The 20643-nt window shown below is 39.7% G+C and overlaps 1 protein-coding gene across 1 annotated transcript; it reads left to right on the top strand.

Moving 5' to 3' along the window:
- The first annotated feature begins 13764 nt into the window (after positions 1-13764).
- Positions 13765-20177, top strand: slc25a10a (solute carrier family 25 member 10a). Its single transcript, XM_022215052.2, has 11 exons — positions 13765-14173; positions 14846-14965; positions 15055-15169; positions 16461-16509; positions 17648-17689; positions 17769-17812; positions 18261-18331; positions 18741-18833; positions 18920-18997; positions 19184-19240; positions 19376-20177. The coding sequence occupies exons 1-11, from the start codon at positions 14084-14086 to the stop codon at positions 19475-19477; spliced, it is 861 nt and encodes a 286-aa protein (XP_022070744.1). The 5' UTR covers positions 13765-14083; the 3' UTR covers positions 19478-20177.
- Positions 20178-20643: the final 466 nt, after the last annotated feature.

Raw genomic sequence — 20643 nt, 5'->3', positions numbered from 1 at the left:
GTGCAGTAATGCTGCTCCTTTATCCACTGGATCGTTAACAAAAGCTGTTTTACGCCAAAACTCGCTCGCTAACTGACTGAATGAATGAGGAAATGAAACAGCGTGTGTGGCTGAAAGTGGGCGGAGACGGAGAGAAACTCGAGGTTTTCTCAGATAAACCTGCTGGCGACCAGGTTCAACTCATAGAGTCTGTTACTGCGGTAACTGACCGAGAGTTTAAGTTACCCCTCTTCGTGAAACAGGCTCGAGTTACCCCTCTGTCTCAGGGTTAAGTTACCTCGCTTCGTGAAACGGAAAACTCTGAGTTTCCCTCATTTCAGGGTTAAGAAACTCAGAGTTTTCAGTGAACCTGCTTCGTGAAACAGGCCCTTGGTCTTCAGGGTCTTGATGATCAGCACTTTGGTTTGTGGTTGGATCTTTGGCATGCTGTCGGGGTCAGGTTGGGCTTCATATGAAGGTCTTGTGTCTTGGATTTCCTTTTATACACACTTGGGAATGTGTCAGTTACAATATTTGTCACAGGGGAACTTATAATCTGTGATTGGTTGAATCATTTAAAGACATGGCAAGACTTTTGTCCTTGCAAAAACAGATGTTATGGGCTTTACCAAGATGTGATCATCAGGACACTTTATGACAGGTTCAATTTGCACCCAGTTATTAATGTGAAAGCCCTTGAATTAAAGTGAACCATTTTTTGTGAGAACTGATTGACTAGAAATAAAGTTATATGCCATTTAAGGTGACTATATCCTTATGCGACAAGACTTTTGTCAGGGACTGTATTCTTGTGTCTACCTCAGTGCCATATTGCACCTACTTTTCATTCGTATTTACAAGAGTATGACATTTGCTCTAGTATGTTACCAAGTTGTGTTTTTGGTCTTTTTTTTGTTTCTTTTTCTTTTTTTAAAAATTTTTTATATTACTTGCTCTAGACTTGTGTATATACAGTATATTTATCCCTATTTATATATTACGTCATGGTTGCACTGCCTGCTCTACGTGGCTTTATAATTGACCCCCTGGGGACAAATAAAGTATTCTGAATCTGAATCTGAATGATAAAAGTACAGCAGTGCAATCAGTAGTTTCAAGTACACATTTTGCTGAAAACTGTTCCTGCTGTCATATAGAACACTGTATTGGTTATGAAATAGTTACTAGCACAGCAATGTGTAAGCAGTGTTTTACTGCTGCAGATGTTTAAGCCATAGCTTGTTTTGACTGCTTTGCAGTGATTTCTGCTAGTTTTCCCAACCTAAGGGTCAGACCCCTTCAAAGGGTGACAAGAAAAATCTTCAGGTTTGTGGGATGATTGAAGTGAAAGAAAAGAAAAAGAAAAAGATGTCCTGTTTTATTGTATTTTCTGTAATCTTTGTGAAATACTGGAAAAATACCCCTCACTGGGTCTCAGATATGTTATTCAATAGAGACGTTTAGAGGAAAAATATGATCTGAAAGGGCTCCAAGATGCTGTTTATTTGTTAACGATCACACACCTGATCGACTACCTTAAGAAAATCATTGAGAGAAGGCCAAGAGTGTGCAAAGCAGTAATCAAAGCAAAGAGTGGCTATTTTGAAGAATCTAAAATATAAAACATGTTTTGACTTATTTCACACTTTTTGTTTGCCACATAATTCCATATGTGTTCATTCATAGTTTTGATTCTTTCAGTGAGAATCTACAATGTAAATAGTCATGAAAATAAAGAAAAAACATTAAATGAGAAGGTGGGTACAATTTTTTGACTGGTAGCGTATATATTTACCTCTGAGTGAGCATACATTTCTTTTTTTGTTTGTTTGTTTCCTTTTTTGAGTTTACTTCTGTAACACTGTACACAGGGATTTTTTAAAAAAAATTTCAGGCATTGTCATCATAATTAGGCAAAGAAACTCTTTGATACAGATTGTGTTAAAAAAAAATTCATATAACCTGCATGAGGTGAGAGAAACAAAGATGACTGTACGGTTTAATACAAATGACCAAAACAGGCATTTCAAAATTTTAATGTAAACACTTTGTATTTTGCAAGAAGATTATCATGTGATGCTTGTTTTCTGATGTATGTCTCAAACTGAATTTACACAGTTTGACAAATATCAATGAACTGCACAGACAAAATTTATGCTACAGGAGATTTGTGTAGAATCTTAGTTTTGGTTTTTTTGGACTCTTATTTAATAGACTAACAAGTTTTTTTTTTTGTTTTTCTTTTAAAAATGCCTTTAAGAGAAGACTTGAATCAATTATTCATGTTTAACCAGTGCTTCAGGCCCCTATTAATGCTCCTCATCCTCACTCTCTGAAGACTAAACTCCAGCCTACTCTCTAAATATCTACATACTGAACAGATTTTCGTCTCCTCCTCCAGGGGCCTTCACAGTGCACATCTCACCAAAAGAGATTTGCATCTTCTGTTTGATTCTATGAAAAATACTGCATAAACAAGCTTTTAAATTGATAAGAATGCATTAGAGGAATTTATTATTGTGTGCTTTGTTATTTTATCAGAATTCTTAAGGAAGAAGGGAATATTTTGTTTTAGTAAATGGCATCTGTCTTCACTGCTACAGTACTGACCACTAGAGGTCATAAAGTCTGCAGGATGAACCACATTTTGATTCTCTGGAAGCTTACAAACACCTAAATGATTTTATTTTAGTTGACAAAAACAGAAATGAGTTGCTTTCTTGTCACTGACAAGACAAATTTCAAAACATGAGTGATAAATAAACTGGGATGCATTTTTTTTTTGCAGTGAACTTTCCTCATCTCCCATTAACAAGCAGCTACTTTAGTTAAAAGTTTAAAAGACAGGATGACTAGACATTAAACTTCATTGGTTTTATTTCTATAACAGTGTTCTAACGAGACAATTTTTAAAATCTGGTCCCTGGTGCCAGAGCTGGATGCTTCTGATCTGTGGTTGCTATCCCACCTACTGGCTCAGTCTCCATCGTGTCCACTGTGAAATGCTGCTACTGTCTTTCCTCCAGTTGTAACACTCCAACTTTTCCAAGCAGAGGTCACTTCACCAAGGGGTTCATCTCAGAAAAAAATAAAAGTTAATTGTCACTATCAGTAGTAATGCAGCTGATAAACACAATCGGATTCTCTTTTAAAATTTCTTAAGTTTCTTTACTTCCATCTTTTACTCCAAAAAAACCCGCTGTTTCCCCATACAAAAAATACATTGCCACAAGATTACAAATAGAAACTAAACCTTTATGCTTTCTAAATTAAGTAAGAGTCCTTCCCTAACGAAATACAAAGTTTTCAGTCAAATGGTCCACTTCAGATACTCTTTTAAGAAAGTTTCTATCCCGAAAGGTCCTCACGCCGGCGGCTTTTCCTCCGTCCGTTCGATGCAAAAAACAACAACAACACGGTAATCCGACCCAAAAAGAAAGTTCCGCTAACAAAAAAAAGAAGCGATCGATCGTTAAAGAAAATACTGGTATACCAAAAAAAAAAGAGTTTCAAACAGGGTGGATCTCACCAATATCCCGGGTGCAGAGGAGATAATCCTTAAGTGAAGGATCCCTTTGTCTCTTGGGGTGGCGTCCGCGTCAAGATGTTGACGGCCGGGAGTGTACGTCTGGTCGGCTCCGGTAGGATCTGGGCTCTTTACAGGTTCAATAGTCTTTTTCCAACCTTATTAAAATGTCTTAGGCCTTCGTTCATTCTTTTTTTAACTTTACACACTCCTTTCCTTTCAGCAGCCTCCTGTCACTCCCGCTCACGCCGTGTCTCCCCCGTTCCTCTACGCCACATCCTCCTTATATAACCTTTGTTTACCACATTTTCTAATTACTATTTTGGAATTGTTTATTATCCCACCTACCTAAATACATTTTTAGCACAGGGAACATCATGCACAAAGACCAGAAAACTTTCATTTTGTTTTCATCATGTTATTTATGGTTCTTTATTTCTTTTAATGTTTCTTTTAATTTTATTACTTAGGTGACAATGTCACAGATCCCCCCCCCCAGCCGAGGTTGAGGGAGGCTGAACCCCAAAGTAGGGTTTCAGATTGACCGTGTTGATTGTGTCTAACCTCTTGTTTAGGTCATTCCACTGTACTTGGTAGTTGACTGGGCCTAGCTTTCTCACTATTGTAGCTGGGCCTGACCATTTAGGCGCAAGTTTAGCTGAGAAACTATCGGATGCTTTAGATAGCGGGTGCATGCGGACCCAGACCTGGTCTCCCGGAAAGAGTTGTGCACCTCTCCTTCGGGTATTATAGTACCTGGCTTGTCTGGCCTGACACACTCCCACTCTCTTTCTGACTTGTTCTGTCATTTCTTTTTGCCTCTCTAGCAATTTGTAAGGAGACTGGTGAGGAGAAGGGGATGTACAGATCATCCGTTCCAGGGGCCCTTTAAGCGTCCTTCCAAGTGCCAATTCTGCAGGAGTTCTACCAGTAGTTTCATGTTGTGCAGCATTAATGGCAAAACGAAATTCTCTAATCCACTTATCCCAGTTGTTATGCTGGTCTCCCACATAAGAGGCTATCATGGTCTTGATGGTGCGGTTGGACCGTTCTGTGAGATTGGCTTGGGGGTGGTAACTTGTGGTGAACTTTTGGGTCACTCCCCAGGACCTGCATAGGTTAGCCATCTCATGGCCAGTGAACTGAGGTCCACGATCTGACACTAGCTCCTGTGGGACACCAAAGCGGGTGAAGATCTCATCCTTCAGAATAGTTGTAATGCGATGAGCCTTGCTGTCTTTTAGGGGAAACATTTCAACCCACTTTGTAAAATAATCCACAATGACCAGAAGAAACCGATTTCCCTTTTTACTCCGGGGAAAAGGTCCCATGAGGTCCATCCCAAGCTTCTCCCAAGGTGCCTCAACCTTGGTTGATTGCATGAAACCAACTGGTTTTTGGTTTTCAGCTTTGTAGGACTGGCATGTACGACAGCATTTGACATGAGCCCAGACATCCTTTCTGATCGTTGGCCACCAAGCCACCTCAAGAATGCGCAGCAGAGTCTTTAGTCTGCCCAGATGTCCACTTAAAGGGTGATCATGAAAATAATCAAGGAAACAAGGTACCAGATCCTTTGGAACCACCAGCTGATATTTATCACCTCCATCTCTCAATGGGGACTTTCTGTACAGAAGTCCCTGACAAGTAGTGAAGACTACCCTTCCAGGTCTGTTGACATTGGTGAGATCTTTAACCATGTCCATGATATCAGGATCCTTTTCCTGAGCTTTGTGAATCTCCGCCAACGATGTTGGGAGATCAGAGGAATTTTTGGAGATGTTAACGGCTACATAAGCAGGAGAGTTGTCGTGAGGAGAGACTGCCCTCGACAGTGCATCTGGCACAATGTTTTGCAGACCTTTTCTGTAGCAGACCTTAAACTGGAATCGTTGGAGACGCAGGATCCAACGTGTCAAGCGTGATGTTGTTTTGGGACAATTGAAGGCCCACGTCAGTGCAGCATGGTCTGAGTACACTGTAAACTCTTTCCCTTCAAGGTAATGATGCCACTTTTCAACTGCCCAGACCACAGCCAGACACTCCTTCTCTGAGGTAGAGTAATTACACTCAGCTCCTCGTAACCCCCTTGAGGCAAAAGCTATCACCTTTTCACCTTCCTCGTCCCTTTGCACCAGGACTGCTCCCAAGCCTACCTCACTAGCATCTGTGTGTACTTCAAATGGAAGTGAGTGGTTAGGCTGTATAAGAATGGGAGCCTCGGCCAGAGCTTGTTTTAGCTGGTCAAAGCTATGTTGAGATTCCTCTGTCCAGGACCATTCCACCTCCTTTCTTGTCAGCCGATGCAAGGGTGAAGCGATATTAGCAAAATGTGCTATAAATTTATGATACCACCCCACCAGACCAAGAAATCGCTGCAATGTTTTGATATTGGTTGGTGTGGGGTATGCCGTCACTGCCAGTGTCTTTTCCGGATCCACCTGGACCCCTTTTCCTGACACCACATGTCCTAGGAATTTCAGTTCTTGACGAAAAAAGTGACATTTCTTAAGATTTAGTGTAAGGTTGGCCTTGTGGAGCTTTTCCATCACTGCATTTAAATCCTTTAGATGCTGATCTGGAGTGGGTGAAAACACGATCACATCGTCAATGTACACAAAGCAGATTTTCCCTCTCAGCTCACCCAAAACCTTCTCCATAAGTCTCTGAAATGAGGCGCCAGCATTTTTTAAGCCAAAAGGCATTGATCTGAATTGGTAGAGCCCGATTGGTGTGATAACTGCCGTCTTAGCCTTGCTGTCTTCAGCCATCGCCACTTGCCAGTACCCAGATTTTAGATCAAGGGTACTAAAGACAGCTGCTCCATGCATAGATTCCAAAAGATCGTGGATAATGGGCATGGGATATGCATCCTGAAGAGTTTTAGCATTCAGAGGCCTGAAATCTACACAAAACCGAGGTGTCTTATCAGGTTTTGGGACTAAGACCACAGGAGAGGCCCAGGGTGATTGGGAAGGCTCAATTATGCCATCCTTGAGCATTTGCTCTACCTGTTCAATGATGATCTGACGTTTGAAAGGAGATACGCGATATGCTTTACAGCGGATCGGTACCTCATCTGTGGTAAAGATCTTGTGCTCCTCCACGGTGGTTTTACCTAATTTACCAGAGCACACCTTCGGCCAAGCCTTCAAGAGTTCCCTAACCTCTGGGGGATGGTCTATAAATTCTGGTGTCATTGTCTATATTCCTGTTAACATTTATAGGACTAGATGCATTATCAAGTACTATCAGGGCTTCTTCATTATCCATGTTTGTTCTTTTTTCCTTCTTTGTTTATGTATATATATGAATAAATATATTTATATCTACCTATATGTTGATTTATTTTATTTATTTTTATTTTTCCAAAATGTCTTGTGTCAAACCCACTCAAATTTCTGAAGGACAAGTTGTGCACAAGTTGTCAACAATATTCAGTCCAACGAAAAAAAAATATGTTCGTTTTGCTTAGAATTTAAACAGCAATTTTTACAGTTCGGGTAAACTTTTATTTAGTCTACTTCCTTTTTCTGTTCCCCGTACGGGCCACCATCTGTAACACTCCAACTTTTCCAAGCAGAGGTCACTTCACCAAGGGGTTCATCTCAGAAAAAAATAAAAGTTAATTGTCACTATCAGTAGTAATGCAGCTGATAAACACAATCGGATTCTCTTTTAAAATTTCTTAAGTTTCTTTACTTCCATCTTTTACTCCAAAAAAACCCGCTGTTTCCCCATACAAAAAAATACATTGCCACAAGATTACAAATAGAAACTAAACCTTTATGCTTTCTAAATTAAGTAAGAGTCCTTCCCTAACGAAATACAAAGTTTTCAGTCAAATGGTCCACTTCAGATACTCTTTTAAGAAAGTTTCTATCCCGAAAGGTCCTCACGCCGGCGGCTTTTCCTCCGTCCGTTCGATGCAAAAAACAACAACAACACGGTAATCCGACCCAAAAAAGAAAGTTCCGCTAACAAAAAAAAGAAGCGATCGATCGTTAAAGAAAATACTGGTATACCAAAAAAAAAAGAGTTTCAAACAGGGTGGATCTCACCAATATCCCGGGTGCAGAGGAGATAATCCTTAAGTGAAGGATCCCTTTGTCTCTTGGGGTGGCGTCCGCGTCAAGATGTTGACGGCCGGGAGTGTACGTCTGGTCGGCTCCGGTAGGATCTGGGCTCTTTACAGGTTCAATAGTCTTTTTCCAACCTTATTAAAATGTCTTAGGCCTTCGTTCATTCTTTTTTTTAACTTTACACACTCCTTTCCTTTCAGCAGCCTCCTGTCACTCCCGCTCACGCCGTGTCTCCCCCGTTCCTCTACGCCACATCCTCCTTATATAACCTTTGTTTACCACATTTTCTAATTACTATTTTGGAATTGTTTATTATCCCACCTACCTAAATACATTTTTAGCACAGGGAACATCATGCACAAAGACCAGAAAACTTTCATTTTGTTTTCATCATGTTATTTATGGTTCTTTATTTCTTTTAATGTTTCTTTTAATTTTATTACTTAGGTGACAATGTCACACAGTTCACTGCTTCCAGCTGCCCGTTTCCACCAGTCTGCCCTGCATCACTCTTACTATACTTGATATGCTCATCTACACAGTTTACACTTTACTACCAGCTATATATGTAGTATATTTAATGCCAGAGCCTTATATCAGAGCAGTAAACTTATAAATCAGTTTCAGTGTTGGCTTGTTCTGTATATCCCCGGTCACTCTGTATGCATTTATATATTTGTCATACCATGCATGTATGCTAATGTGTGTTGTGTTTCCTTGTCCCCCACCCTCCCTTCTCCCGTCTTGAGACAATCTGAATTGTAATTGGCACTATAAAAAGAATTGAATTGAATTGTTACACCCTGACACATGCATGTGTCAACAGGCAGAAATCTAAAATCAGCAACTAAAGGGGGTAAAGTACACCTGAGTGACCTTTTCTGACAGCATCTGTGACTGGTACTGATGTAATTTGTGATGAACTCGGTGCCCTTTTTTGAGTTGTCACTGACTCCAGACGGCCAGCAGGCGGTGCATGTTGTCTGTATTCGTGGCTGTTTGGAGAAAGACACAAATGTGGTTAAATTGTTAACATAAAATCTATTGAAAATGTGCCATTACAAGGATAAAATCTTCAGCTTCAGATTTTTCCGTCCTTGCTGTAGCACTACTTTATCAGTAGAGTGTTTTTTTTTTTTTTTCTTAAAGAGACTAATGGTGTTACATATCTATTAGGCCCACACAAACACTGTAAGGGTTGCATATGGCTTTCATGATCATACAAATGTTAGTTCAGTATGAACCCAAGGCTTAATTCAAATTGATTTAAAATACGCATCTGCTCTTCCAGCTGTAGATACTGTTGATGGATTATATTAAGTGACAATGATGCAATCAGCTTAATTTGGTACCAATAGCACTCATCAGAGATTACATCAAGCAGTGAGGCAGCATCCAATGAGACACTCAGGATGTGGAAAGTCCTAATTCCAACTATCAGCTACCATGCTACCATGTTAACTGGCTGTGTAATTTATGTCTCATCATTTGTGATGTCAGTGATCCTCAGTGTTATTGTGAAAATTTAACCAAAGCAACAAAAATGTACAGTTTTGGTAGAGACCTTATTCCTGGAAAAATGGTAGAAAATCATTAAAAGCAGCCCTCAGCTCCCTTCTGGCTCCACTGCATGTTTTCCATAAATGAAGAGAAAGAGGACAATAGAGGGTCTGTGTACGGACCACGGACCAATAGAGGCATAGCTTTAAGGATGATACTCTCATTTCAGCTCAGCTCCCTCTGGAGACATTTTTATCTGAAGCCCGGAGAAATTTTAGACCGATACCTGACTGCGCTCCCTTTCCAGAAGTTGTTGAAGTGTGTTTTCAAAAAAATGTCCTATTGGAAAACTATGATAGCATCCAAACTGGCTGATAATTTGCCCAGACATGGAGAAAATAGAAGAATAAAAGAGTGCATGCATTTACTGTGCTCTCTGGGATAATATTCAGCCTAAATTTTGCATATAAAAAGAACAGGAAAGTAAATGTGGATATTGAAATAGTGCAGCATTAAATGTCTACTGGAAAATGAAACCAGAATTAAAAAGACAACACTCAAGCACAAATATAGTATATGGTCAAATGCAAACGGTAAAAGAAAAATGTCAAAATGGCACTGAAATATCAAAATAAAATTTTAAAAATTTGAAGTGCATAAATGGAAAAGTTGAAATTAGCTGTGATAATGAAAACCTTTTTTTATAATAAAATTTTATTCATTTTTTAAAGAAAATCTCAGTTTTGTTTCTTTAATTGGGTTTGAGTGTATTTAAACTGGGCTGCACAGTGACGTAGTTGTTAGCACTTTGGCCTTGCAGCAAGAAGATCCCTGGTTCGAATCCCGGCGTGGGCCTGGGATCTTTCTGCATGGAGTTTGCATGTTCTCCCTGTGCATGCGTGGGTTTTCTCCGGGCACTCCGGCTTCCTCCCACAGTCCAAAAATATGCTGAGGTTAATTGATTACTCTTGATTGCCCGTAGGTGTGAATGTGAGTGTGATTGTTTGTCAGTATATGTAGCCCTGTGACAGACTGGTGACCTGTCCAGGGTGTCCCCTTCCTTCGCCCGAGTCAGCTGGGATAGACTCCAGCACACCCCGCGACCCTCGTGAGGATAAAGCGGTCTATAGAGAATGGATGTATTTAAAACTGACGAGGGAATTGCTTCATAAACATGGACACCAGGGGGAGTGTGGACATTAATCATCACAAGAGGCGGCAGACTCAAACTGAGACAGCTGTATGAAACTTAATAGTACTGTCAACACCTGGGCTTTGAAATTTTATTATCTTCTTCAACTGTTGACATTTGGAATAGCTCGCTGTGGTGATGATTCAGCTTACCTAATTTCCAAATTGAATAGTCACTAGATAACAATGTGCTTAAATGACCGTGATTATAATATCATTTGGTGGATGCTTTAAAGTGCATCAGATAAGAGAAACATCCTGAGCACAGTTTGTCTTTGCTTTCATTTTGTATTACCTGCAGCTATTATCCAGTTAGTGAAGCAATTTCCTTTAATTCAGCCTGCTGACGGAATGCTTTATAATTTTAGACTTATATTTGATGCACACTAGCACCAGTTTAAAGATAGGAATAGACTTATTTTGTTGACTTTTGTCACTTTTCACGTGTGCTGGTAGCAACTGCTCCCTTTACTGCCTCTGTGGGGTCATTTCTTGGTGCACTGTTGAGACAGAAAAAGCCCAACCGTTGCTTCTGTATCACTGTGAAGGCACAAATGCCAGGTGAAAACAGAGGAGAGAAATAACAGTCACTTATAACAGTGATGTGTGGAGTTGAGGAGCGCCATGGAATTCAATTCAATTCAATTCAATTTTATTTATATAGCGTCAATTACAGTCAAATCGTCTCAAGACGCTTTACAGAACCCATACGCCTGACCCCCAGAGCAAGCCCAAAGGCGACAGTGGCAAGGAAAACACCCTTTTAACAGAGAAGAAACCTCAAGCAGAACCCGGCTCTATATAGGGGGGACCCATCTGCCTGCTGGCCGGGCGGGTTGAGAAGGACAGAGGAGGGCAAGGGGGAGGGATGGGAGAAAAGGGAGGGGTGGGAAAGCAAGGAAAACACAACACACATTTGGATACATGCATGACAGGATATGTGACACAGACAAAGTATAAGCTAACATTGAAAACTGACTCATAATTTACTCTTATGATGTACGGCTCTGACATTAAACATACTCCATATATAGCTAGCAGTAAAATTCAAACAGTATGTAAGTTAGCATAACAGTATAGTGAAGGCGATGCAGAGTTGACTGGTGGAAAAAGGGGAGTTGGAAGCAGAGGGCTGAAGGAAGGTCAGCAGCAGCATCCCACAGTGGATATGATGGAGACTGGACCAGCTGGTGGAACATCAACCGCAGATCTGAAGCATCCAGCTCTGGGACCAGGGACACTTGGAGAAATAGCACAGGGGGAAACAGAGTGAATGTACTGCAATAACGGTATACATATTAAATGTAAAGGTAGATAGAGAAGGGCTCAGTGTGTCAAGAGAAGTCCCCCAGCAGCCTATAGGCCTATAGCAGCATGACTAGGGGCAGAATGAAGGGACGACCAAGAGGGAGTCAGCTGTGCAAATGAAGACACAAGCCGAACCCCTGTGGGTCACCCAGTCAGCCCCAACTATAAGATTTGTCAAAAAGGAATGTTTTAAGCCTGGTCTTAAAAATAGAGAGGGTATCTGCCTCCCGAACTGCAAAATGCAACTAACTGCAAAATTGTGTTATGGGCATGTATCACAAATAGCTGATCATCTAATTTCCACTCACTGAGAAGATTTTGTGGAATTCAGTCCTGCTGAGAAAATTGTCCTGGGGAATGATGAGAAAACAATGGCCTGCTGTGTTGAAGATGATATTTTTAGGATGCTATTTGACATTGCAAGAGTAACCTGCATCATCTGAGTTAGGCCTTATTTTGACCTTGGATTAACCCTCAGATGCATAAATGGGAGAAAAACGACCCAGTGAGGTTATTTTCTTGCAAAATCTTTGTTATGAAAAGTTTTTATCAATTCATTTTCCAGATATTCCTCAAAGAACATGTTTTTGATTTAAATTTTAAGTTATCTTTTACACTTTTAGAGAAACTGCAGTATTTGTATTATGACCCCAAGCTCTTTATACATACAAGAGGTGACAAAGTGCACAAACTTGGAGGGACAAAGAGCAGCTACAGCTGGAGGAAAAGAGTGGAAGAATGTCAGCAAAATGGATGTTGACATTCTTCTTTTGTTGTTCTGTGTGATAATCTTCTTTTTCAATCATCAAAATGTTCAAAATGTGGTATAAAGTAAAAACTAAACATATTTCAAACATGAAATCATTCTTGTGTGGACAACACAAACAATAATACAAATTATTATTCTTAACCACAATGACAATAATGTTATAAGAACACATTAATTCTTATATGAGTCATTTTTGACCCACTTATGGAAGAGTGTAGGGTCCAATCACTCGTGCATCTAAAGGTTAACAAAAGCAAATTTTTAAAAAGTTACATATATTTCAAAGAGATGAAAATTTGATGCAGTGTATGGTGGAAATTTCCCAGAGATTTCCTTTGAAGCTATAAGCATTTGGCAGAATCAGTCAAACACAAGCTTTGTGGAATAAGAATCATGTAAGCTGTGGTTGATTCTAAATACTTGCACACTGATTTTAATGCACCTTTGAGTTGAATCGTGCGCTGGAATAATATGAATCGTCTATGATTGCGAAATATGTGTTTTCCTACCCTCAGGTGCCAGTTACTTGGCTGCAATAAATCCTACCTTCATGAAAGTTGAGCCTGCAGTTGATTAAACTTTATGAGCCTGCAGTTTGTGGTGATGTTAAGTATTGCGTTGTCCTGACTGATACTTCTATTATTTTGTTTGCTCCATTTTTTAAACGAGGGTGTGCCAAGTTGCAGAAACATTTCTAAGTGTTATAAAATGCTGCACATCCCTAACTAAAACAGGACCAGTAAAAAGCTTTCACTCAGGGAGCATTTATTTCAGGGCTGTTGTGCTATTCTGCATCAGTTTTAGCTGAATTAACGTTAATGAAGTGGCAACTGAGTGTATTTTATTCCTCGAAGAGATGACCAGCACAGAGCAGAAACCTAATAATAACCTAAAAACTATCCCCGGCTGTCATTACACATGTCTGATCCTGCATATACCGAGTGATTGCTCATGTCTTGACTTTGCTCTGGCTCTGAGTGGGTATCCGGTTACTGCTTCTGTCATCTGTCTTGACTCCCCTCCCTCTCGGTCCCCTCTGAGTCAGCACACACACACTGCTGTGCCAGACTGCCCATTCATACCATTGCTGCACTTCTCATTTAAAATCTTGTCATGCTTGAGAGTCGAAACAGTCACTTAAGAAACTTCAAGTAAAATATACAATAATCAGTTAACAGTAGTACAAGGTGCTGCTGAACAGTCTTACGTTAATGTTAGGAATGTTGACCCTGTGACCCTTTGTGAGACCTCGACTCTGTTGTTTAAAAAAGACTGTTATCTATTCTTGACAAATATTTGCTTCAACTTTATGACCTCTGGGTTGTGCTGTCCTGGGATGCCCACATTCCATATTTACAAAACTATAGCAGCAGTCAAGCTGACTTACTATTTTTATATTAGTCACGTACACTTCCTCCCACAAACCAGCTGCACCCTTTTCTTGGCACACAAACTTGGAGTAAGTGCGAAGGCACTGTATACTTACTTGACTGGACAAGCTCAGCCATATGGTTTATCAAAATGCCTAGCTCTTAAAAAGAAAGCAAAATGCTAATTCACATGAAGACCGCTTGCACTGACTGTGCATTTAATATCAACTGCAGCCACTTTTTACCAGCAGCACCGAGAGAAGAAGATGAAAAGAGCAAGCTTGGACAAAGCTGGCCCAGCAACCTCTGAGAAGCCAACACTTTGCCTGTTTCCTTTGGAGTTTGTCTCACCAACAACATGACGGAAAATCGCATTTCTCGTTGGTATTTTGGTGGACTATCTTCCAGTGCAGCTGCCTGCTTAACACACCCGCTGGATTTAATCAAGGTAAAAAATAAAGCTCATTGATTTTTAATTAATCACTACTTTAACATGGTTTTCCATTAAGTAATTGATCCAGGTAGGCCTTAATGATGTGTTAGGGATGTTCTTCACATGTGCCTCTTGACAGTAGTGAAAATGTTAATAAAATGATATTCTTTAAAGATTTATTATCTTAGCTTCCTCTTCTTCTTCTCTTGATGATAATAACATTTTGAATAGCTACTCTGGAATGGCTTAGCTTACTCAATTTCTGAGCCCACAAGTTAAAAGGCAATAAATGTGCTTCAATGCGACTGATTATATCAGTCATTAGGTTTATTTGGATGCTTTAAAACTCATCAAATGATAGAGACCTAATCTTTTTAGGTTAATTGTTCAATTTTGTATATCCTGCAACTATTATCTACTTATTGAGTTGATTTTCTTCAATTCAGCACCCTGACTGAATGCTCATGGAGATATTAAGAACAGGTATTATCACTCAGTCAGTATTGCACCTGAAGTAGTAAGGTACAATTTAAGATTCATTATTGAACCCATTTTATTTGTCTGATGCACGCTTTTTAAGAAGGAGCTTACTTCTCTTTGTTGACTGCCACTTGTGCAAGTAGCAGCTGCTGCCACTAAAAATGCGCTGCTTGACTCTCTCTGCTGCTTCCATGTGCTCGTTTCCAGGTGCACTTACAAACACAGCAGGAGGTGAGGGTGAGGATGATCGGGATGACCGTTAACGTAGTGAGGAGAGAAGGCTATCTGGCTCTCTACAGTGGCCTCAGTGCTTCTCTCTGCCGGCAGGTTGGAAAGCTACACCCACATTTAAACATTTCCTCACTGTACACGCTGCATCTTTTCAGTAAAGTAATTGTTATTTTACTTTCCCCCAGATGACTTATTCTCTGTCACGCTTTGGCATTTATGAGACTGTCAGAGACAAGGTGAACAGAAAAAATAAAGGTCTCATGCCGTTTTACCAGAAGGTTCTGCTGGGGGCCTTTGGAGGTATGTTATATAACACATCTGCACTGTCAATTCCAAATCTCTCACTCTACTTAAAAGCTTATTGGAAATAACTTTGGCTCAAAAGCTTTTGTTTAGTCCAGTACAGAAATAGGTAAGTTTGATTGCAGACATAAATTAAATGTGTCGCATGACCCTCATCTTGAAGGAAATTTGCGTCAGTTCAGCAGAACTTTATGAAAAATACAAGGAAATATACTGTTTTATACAGCATGGAAATTCTGGGCCTGGGATCTTTCTGCTTGCAGTTTGCATGTTCTCCCTGTGCATGTATAGGTTTTCTCCAAGTACTCTGGCTTCCTCCCACACTCCAAAAACATACTGAGGTTAAGTGGTGATTCTAAATTTCCCGTAGATGTCCATTAGGTATCCTGTTATACATTTAGGTCACATGATTTGGTATCCGTACATAACGTACACATGCAAACACACGCTTGTGCTCAGTGCATGGTCATTTTGTGCGTGGGTACATCTATATTAAAAGGACACATTTTTTGTTTGCTAGTGCTGGGTGATATGGAAAAAATCATATATCACGATATGGATTATTTTATTTCACGATAACGATATATATCACGATATACCACAATACCACAAGCTTTTTGTGGACTTTCTTTAGGTGATGGAAGAGGTTTGTCGTGTTGGTATCGGGTGTGGGAGTAGTCTTGTAGCATAGTTTGCATATGTCCGTCTTTTGCTCCGTGTCGGACCTCTTGAACCCAAAATGTAACCAAATCACAGACGTACCCCCTCTTTTTGGTAAAAGTTCTTCTTCTTGGGCTGCCTGCGTAGCTGTCTCTGTCTGTTGCGACTCTGGACATGAAACTTCAACCTGTTGCGCGTCCATCGTTCAGCACTCATGAGTTAAGCAACGTACAGCATGTCGCAAACCCGCGTGAGAATCAACGGACGTAAAGCAGCGTGATGTCGCAAAACCACAAGACGGAGTTTCTTTGTGAAAAATCAGTTTTTTATTCTTCGTTATTTTCATTTAAATAAACTTAGAGTATGCATAGTGACAAGAAAACTCTAATACAATCGTCGCAGGCTATTTAATGATATATTTGCTGTAATAATTGATAAGATTAGGTTAGAAACAATAGAAATGATAGAAGAGAAATGGCACAATAGACACTTTTCTATCGCTCCCACGATATGTATCGTCATAGTGCCCAGCACTAATGTTTGCCATGGAGGAGTGAATGTCTTGGCAAAGTAGTGCGCTCTCTGAGTGCTTTTCTAGTTTTGCTATGTGTTTTGTTTTCTTCTACAGGGTTTGCAGGTGGTTTCATTGGGACCCCAGCTGACCTGGTGAATGTCCGGTGAGTTTTAGTGGATACAGTGATTTTTATTATAAATTAGGCTTTTGTGAGTTTTAGAACACAGTGTGTTTTAGTTTGTAGAAGTCACAGCTTGCAGTCTTTTTTGTGTTTCATAGTAGACAACAGAAGTGAGTGAACCACTGTGCAAAATCACTTCAGTATCAAATGACGTCAAATTATGTCACCTCTCAGTGACTGCATTATTTCTAATCTGATAAGTGGAATGTTTTCTCTTTTGAACAACTAAAAACTAAATCTTTAGAAAGATTGTATTGAACATACAGAACTCAAAGTAGAAACTACGGTACTTTTTCAGTGGTTATCATTGACACCTCAGGCAGAATAAAGGACGTAGCCAACCTTTACCGTTGCTTGTTCACTACACTGCAAGATGAAACTTTGTTAAATAACATGAAAAGAAGTCTGATGAATACTGTAAGCACATTCTTGAGACCAAAATGATTATTTTTTGGTTCAAATGGGGTCTGCAGCATTTGGTGTGAACATAGATAGGACTATCACTGAATGCATGGTCCTGACAGTGAGGCACAGAGTCTGATGATATCAGTCTACATGACTGCACAAGATGTTGGACATATTTATAGATGGTATCATGAATACCTGTGGGTATATCAAGTACTATCTTTGAAGAATGACAGAACATTTCTGAAGATATTTCATACCCTTCAGGCCATAGAAAATTGAGTCTGTTATCAAAACTACAGGGGGGACATACAAAGTATTGCAGGTACTCACTTTTTATCTACAAAGTGCAATGTATTATTAGTGCTGCTGGGGTCACACAGCACATTGCCGTGGAAAACCTGCATCTATCTGTTTTGCTGTTTCTTCTCTGCTGTTTGTCAGCAGTACGTCAATAAATAAATCAAGAAATGTGACATAACTATCTTCTTTCGTTTTATTTTTATGTCCTAAATTTTGAGGCCACCTTGTATTCGAATGTGACATTTAGGATTTGCTAAGGGTTATATTTAAATTTTACTGACTATTTTATGCGTATGTGGTTATTCTTATGCAGGTGGCTGAGTAACACTGAATGCAGAAGCAACAGTATGACTGTGAGTTACTTATACAGGCAGTGAACAAGCTTTAAAATTTCAATGTCTCATCTATGCAGAATGCAGAATGATGTGAAGTTGCCGTTCAAGCTCAGAAGAAAGTAAGAACAAGTGAAAATATATCATAATTACAAATAATTACAGTTCTTTTCATACGGATAACCACATTTCTTCTTCCAGTTATGCTCATGTGTTCGATGGGCTGTTACGTGTTTGGAAAGAGGGTAAGATACATAGAAGCCTTCTTTGAGCTACCTGTCATTAAATCTAAAGTTGATTCCTGAACATATGGAAAGATAGCAGATGAATTTAATGCATGTCATCCAAGGAGGATTCTGCTTGGCTTTTCCATGGTTGTGAAGGTGGTTAACCCTAACCCTAACCCTAACCCTGTCTTTCCATATGTCCATCCTTCACATCCACTGAGAAGCACCAATTCAAGACTTTCAAAAAAAGGATAGTTAATGAGATTTCAAATGTGTTCCTCTGTTCACTCCATATAACGACAACAAACTACTATGTGAAAAATCTAATTATAGCAGTGATTTCCACAAACGTTGTAAACAGAAGCATCTTTTTTTTTTTGCCATTTAAAAGCTGAAAGTTTTAACACAAAGCTTTTTCGTGTTCCTCATGTGTTCCTCCACAATATTCTCCATTCTAAAATTACAGAGGGGATAAGGAAACTGTTCTCCGGTGCTACAATGGCTTCTACTAGAGGCGCACTCGTCTCTGTTGGACAGGTAAAGTCCTGTTCTGCTCTACAAAGCCAGAGAGCGTTAATGACAGAAGCAACAAATTTGAGAAAAAAAAAAAGGGTTAAAGTGGATCAAGTGGATGGGAAACTGTGAAGCAGATTGAAATGTTGTTACGCAGTAGTTTTACATCTTTCTAGGCTGATGATTCTGCCCCTGAAAATTCAGTCTTCCAAGAAAGTTGTGCCAAAAACAGTATTCTTTCAACTTTCTTTCACTTTACATAGGTTTCATATGAAAACATTTGCTTTAATTAGACTGTTATACAGATTTTTAAGCTTGTTGTGAGGTTATTACACATTTCAAAAACCCTGACACATTTCTATTGAGTTGTATTTCAATATTTAGTGAAACAGAAACAGAAGTTAGAGAGGTTGTGTGTATTTTGTCCCTGCAGCTGTCCTGTTATGACCAGTCTAAACAGCTGGTTCTGGCCACTGGTTACCTTGCTGACAACATCCTCACTCACTTCCTGGCCAGTGTGATTGCAGTAAGTGACACATCTGTCTCTTTGTTAAAAAACAAAACATCACAGTATTTTTTGACAAAAGCTTCTTTTCCTTGTTCACTGCCCAGGGTGGCTGTGCAACGATCCTGTGCCAACCACTTGATGTTGTTAAAACAAGATTAATGAACTCAAAAGTGGAATATAGGGTGAGTGTTTAGCATAAGACCTGCTGCCATGTGAGTCTGCGTATCTGGTTTTGTATTTTGATGGGTAGGAGGTTAGCTTACATAACAAATCTCTTGTCATTCTGACATGTATGTTTTATTCATTGATTTTAGGGAGAATTACACAGCCTGGCATGTCTCTTGTGTTTTCTTGTCTCTTTGCTGCAGAGCGTGTTTCACTGTCTAACGGAAACAGCAAAGCTTGGCCCGAAGGCGTTCTACAAGGTAGATGTCCCCTTCACAGTTAATCGCACAAAGACATGATGTTTCACTTCGCTTTTTCCGGTCAAGGCGTCACTGTTTAAGCTTTACTGCTGTATTTTTAACCTCTCCTGAATTAATGGCATGATTTGTGTCCAGGGTCTTGTACCTGCAGCTATCCGCCTCATCCCTCACACAGTCTTCACCTTCATATTCCTCGAGCAGCTGAGGCAGCATTTTGGCGAGGTGGTCGTCGCCTGAGAGAACAAAGTCGCCCTTCGAGGTAGCGGAGGCTAGTCATCGCAGTTTCATTGATCCTGATCAGTTTGTCTTGATGGGAATCTAACAAACCAAGCTTCCCCCTGACATGGGGAGTAATAAAGATTATCTTATCTTATCTTAGGAGTGAACAGACATACCCCCAGATATCTGAGGAAATCATTTTTCATGCATCATGTTCTTCATTTGTCACAAAAATGACTCATGCATCCATATTCAAAGTTTTATATAAGGTACCAGAAGGACATGAACTGCAGTATGTTGCTTTTATTTTATTTTTGTTACATTTTTGTGTCTGTCACAGCATTACAAAGAAGGATGACATCAATTATTCATTTTCACCCTTGTGGCACTTTACCTGTAATGAGCTAACTGTACAACTATAACTAGGACCTAAGTATTGTATAAGAATGCAAATAAACTTAACTAACCAATGTTCTTTTACAAGAAGAAATGTGTTTTGCATGAATTTGTCTCAAATCTTGCCTGAACCGAGCTGTTGGACTGCCTGATAAAAGGCCTCTGCTGCCCTCTGGGGGACAGTGTTAGGTTAAAAAATAATGAGCTAATGCTTTTATGCTAATGTTAACGCTATTATGTAATGTGTGTTTGTAATGATGCAGAATTTGAACATATTCGTGACTGTATGTTTTTCTGTTGTTAAAATATGTGGAGAAAACCATCCTTTTGTTTATGTTTTCTGTCTTTAAGCTGAGAGTCTGATAAGTTTTATATCCTTTTCTGAAACCTGCCAAGGAAAAGAAAAGTCTGTACTTTACTGCAAAGACAACAAGACCGATCTAATTGAGAAATCAATCTCCCTCTATGTGATTTGTAGCTGCTACCTTGTGAATTATTTGCCTCTTTGCAACCTCAGTGTGAACTGAGCTGAGGTTGCAGACGCTAGACACCCTGCCAGGCTCTTTTTTTTTATGTTCAACCTGGCTGGTTCAGCTGGTAATTAACTGAACAAAGGCTCCCAGCACTTGAATACAATTTGACTTAGCTTTCATGAGGACAATCAGCAGTGTTCTGGTCTTTTTAACCAGAAGGCTTGTGGATTCACAAAGATACAATTTGATCCCTGAAACGCTGAGAAAAAAGCTTTGTGTCTTGGTGCAGCAGCTGTATGTGGGTTTGTGGCTACT

Source organism: Acanthochromis polyacanthus, chromosome 21 (genome assembly GCF_021347895.1).
Source record: "Acanthochromis polyacanthus isolate Apoly-LR-REF ecotype Palm Island chromosome 21, KAUST_Apoly_ChrSc, whole genome shotgun sequence".
Lineage (NCBI taxonomy): Eukaryota > Metazoa > Chordata > Actinopteri > Pomacentridae > Acanthochromis > Acanthochromis polyacanthus.
This window is presented reverse-complemented; position numbering and strand designations above follow the sequence as displayed.

Bases quoted from the DNA above. Each gene is read 5' to 3' on its own strand.
- slc25a10a (XM_022215052.2), top strand. From the start codon at position 14,084: ATGACGGAAAATCGCATTTCTCGTTGGTATTTTGGTGGACTATCTTCC. The intron at 15,170-16,460 runs GTATGTTATATA...TTTCTTCTACAG, and splicing joins TCTGCTGGGGGCCTTTGGAG to GGTTTGCAGGTGGTTTCATT. The intron at 18,332-18,740 runs GTAAAGTCCTGT...TTGTCCCTGCAG, and splicing joins CACTCGTCTCTGTTGGACAG to CTGTCCTGTTATGACCAGTC.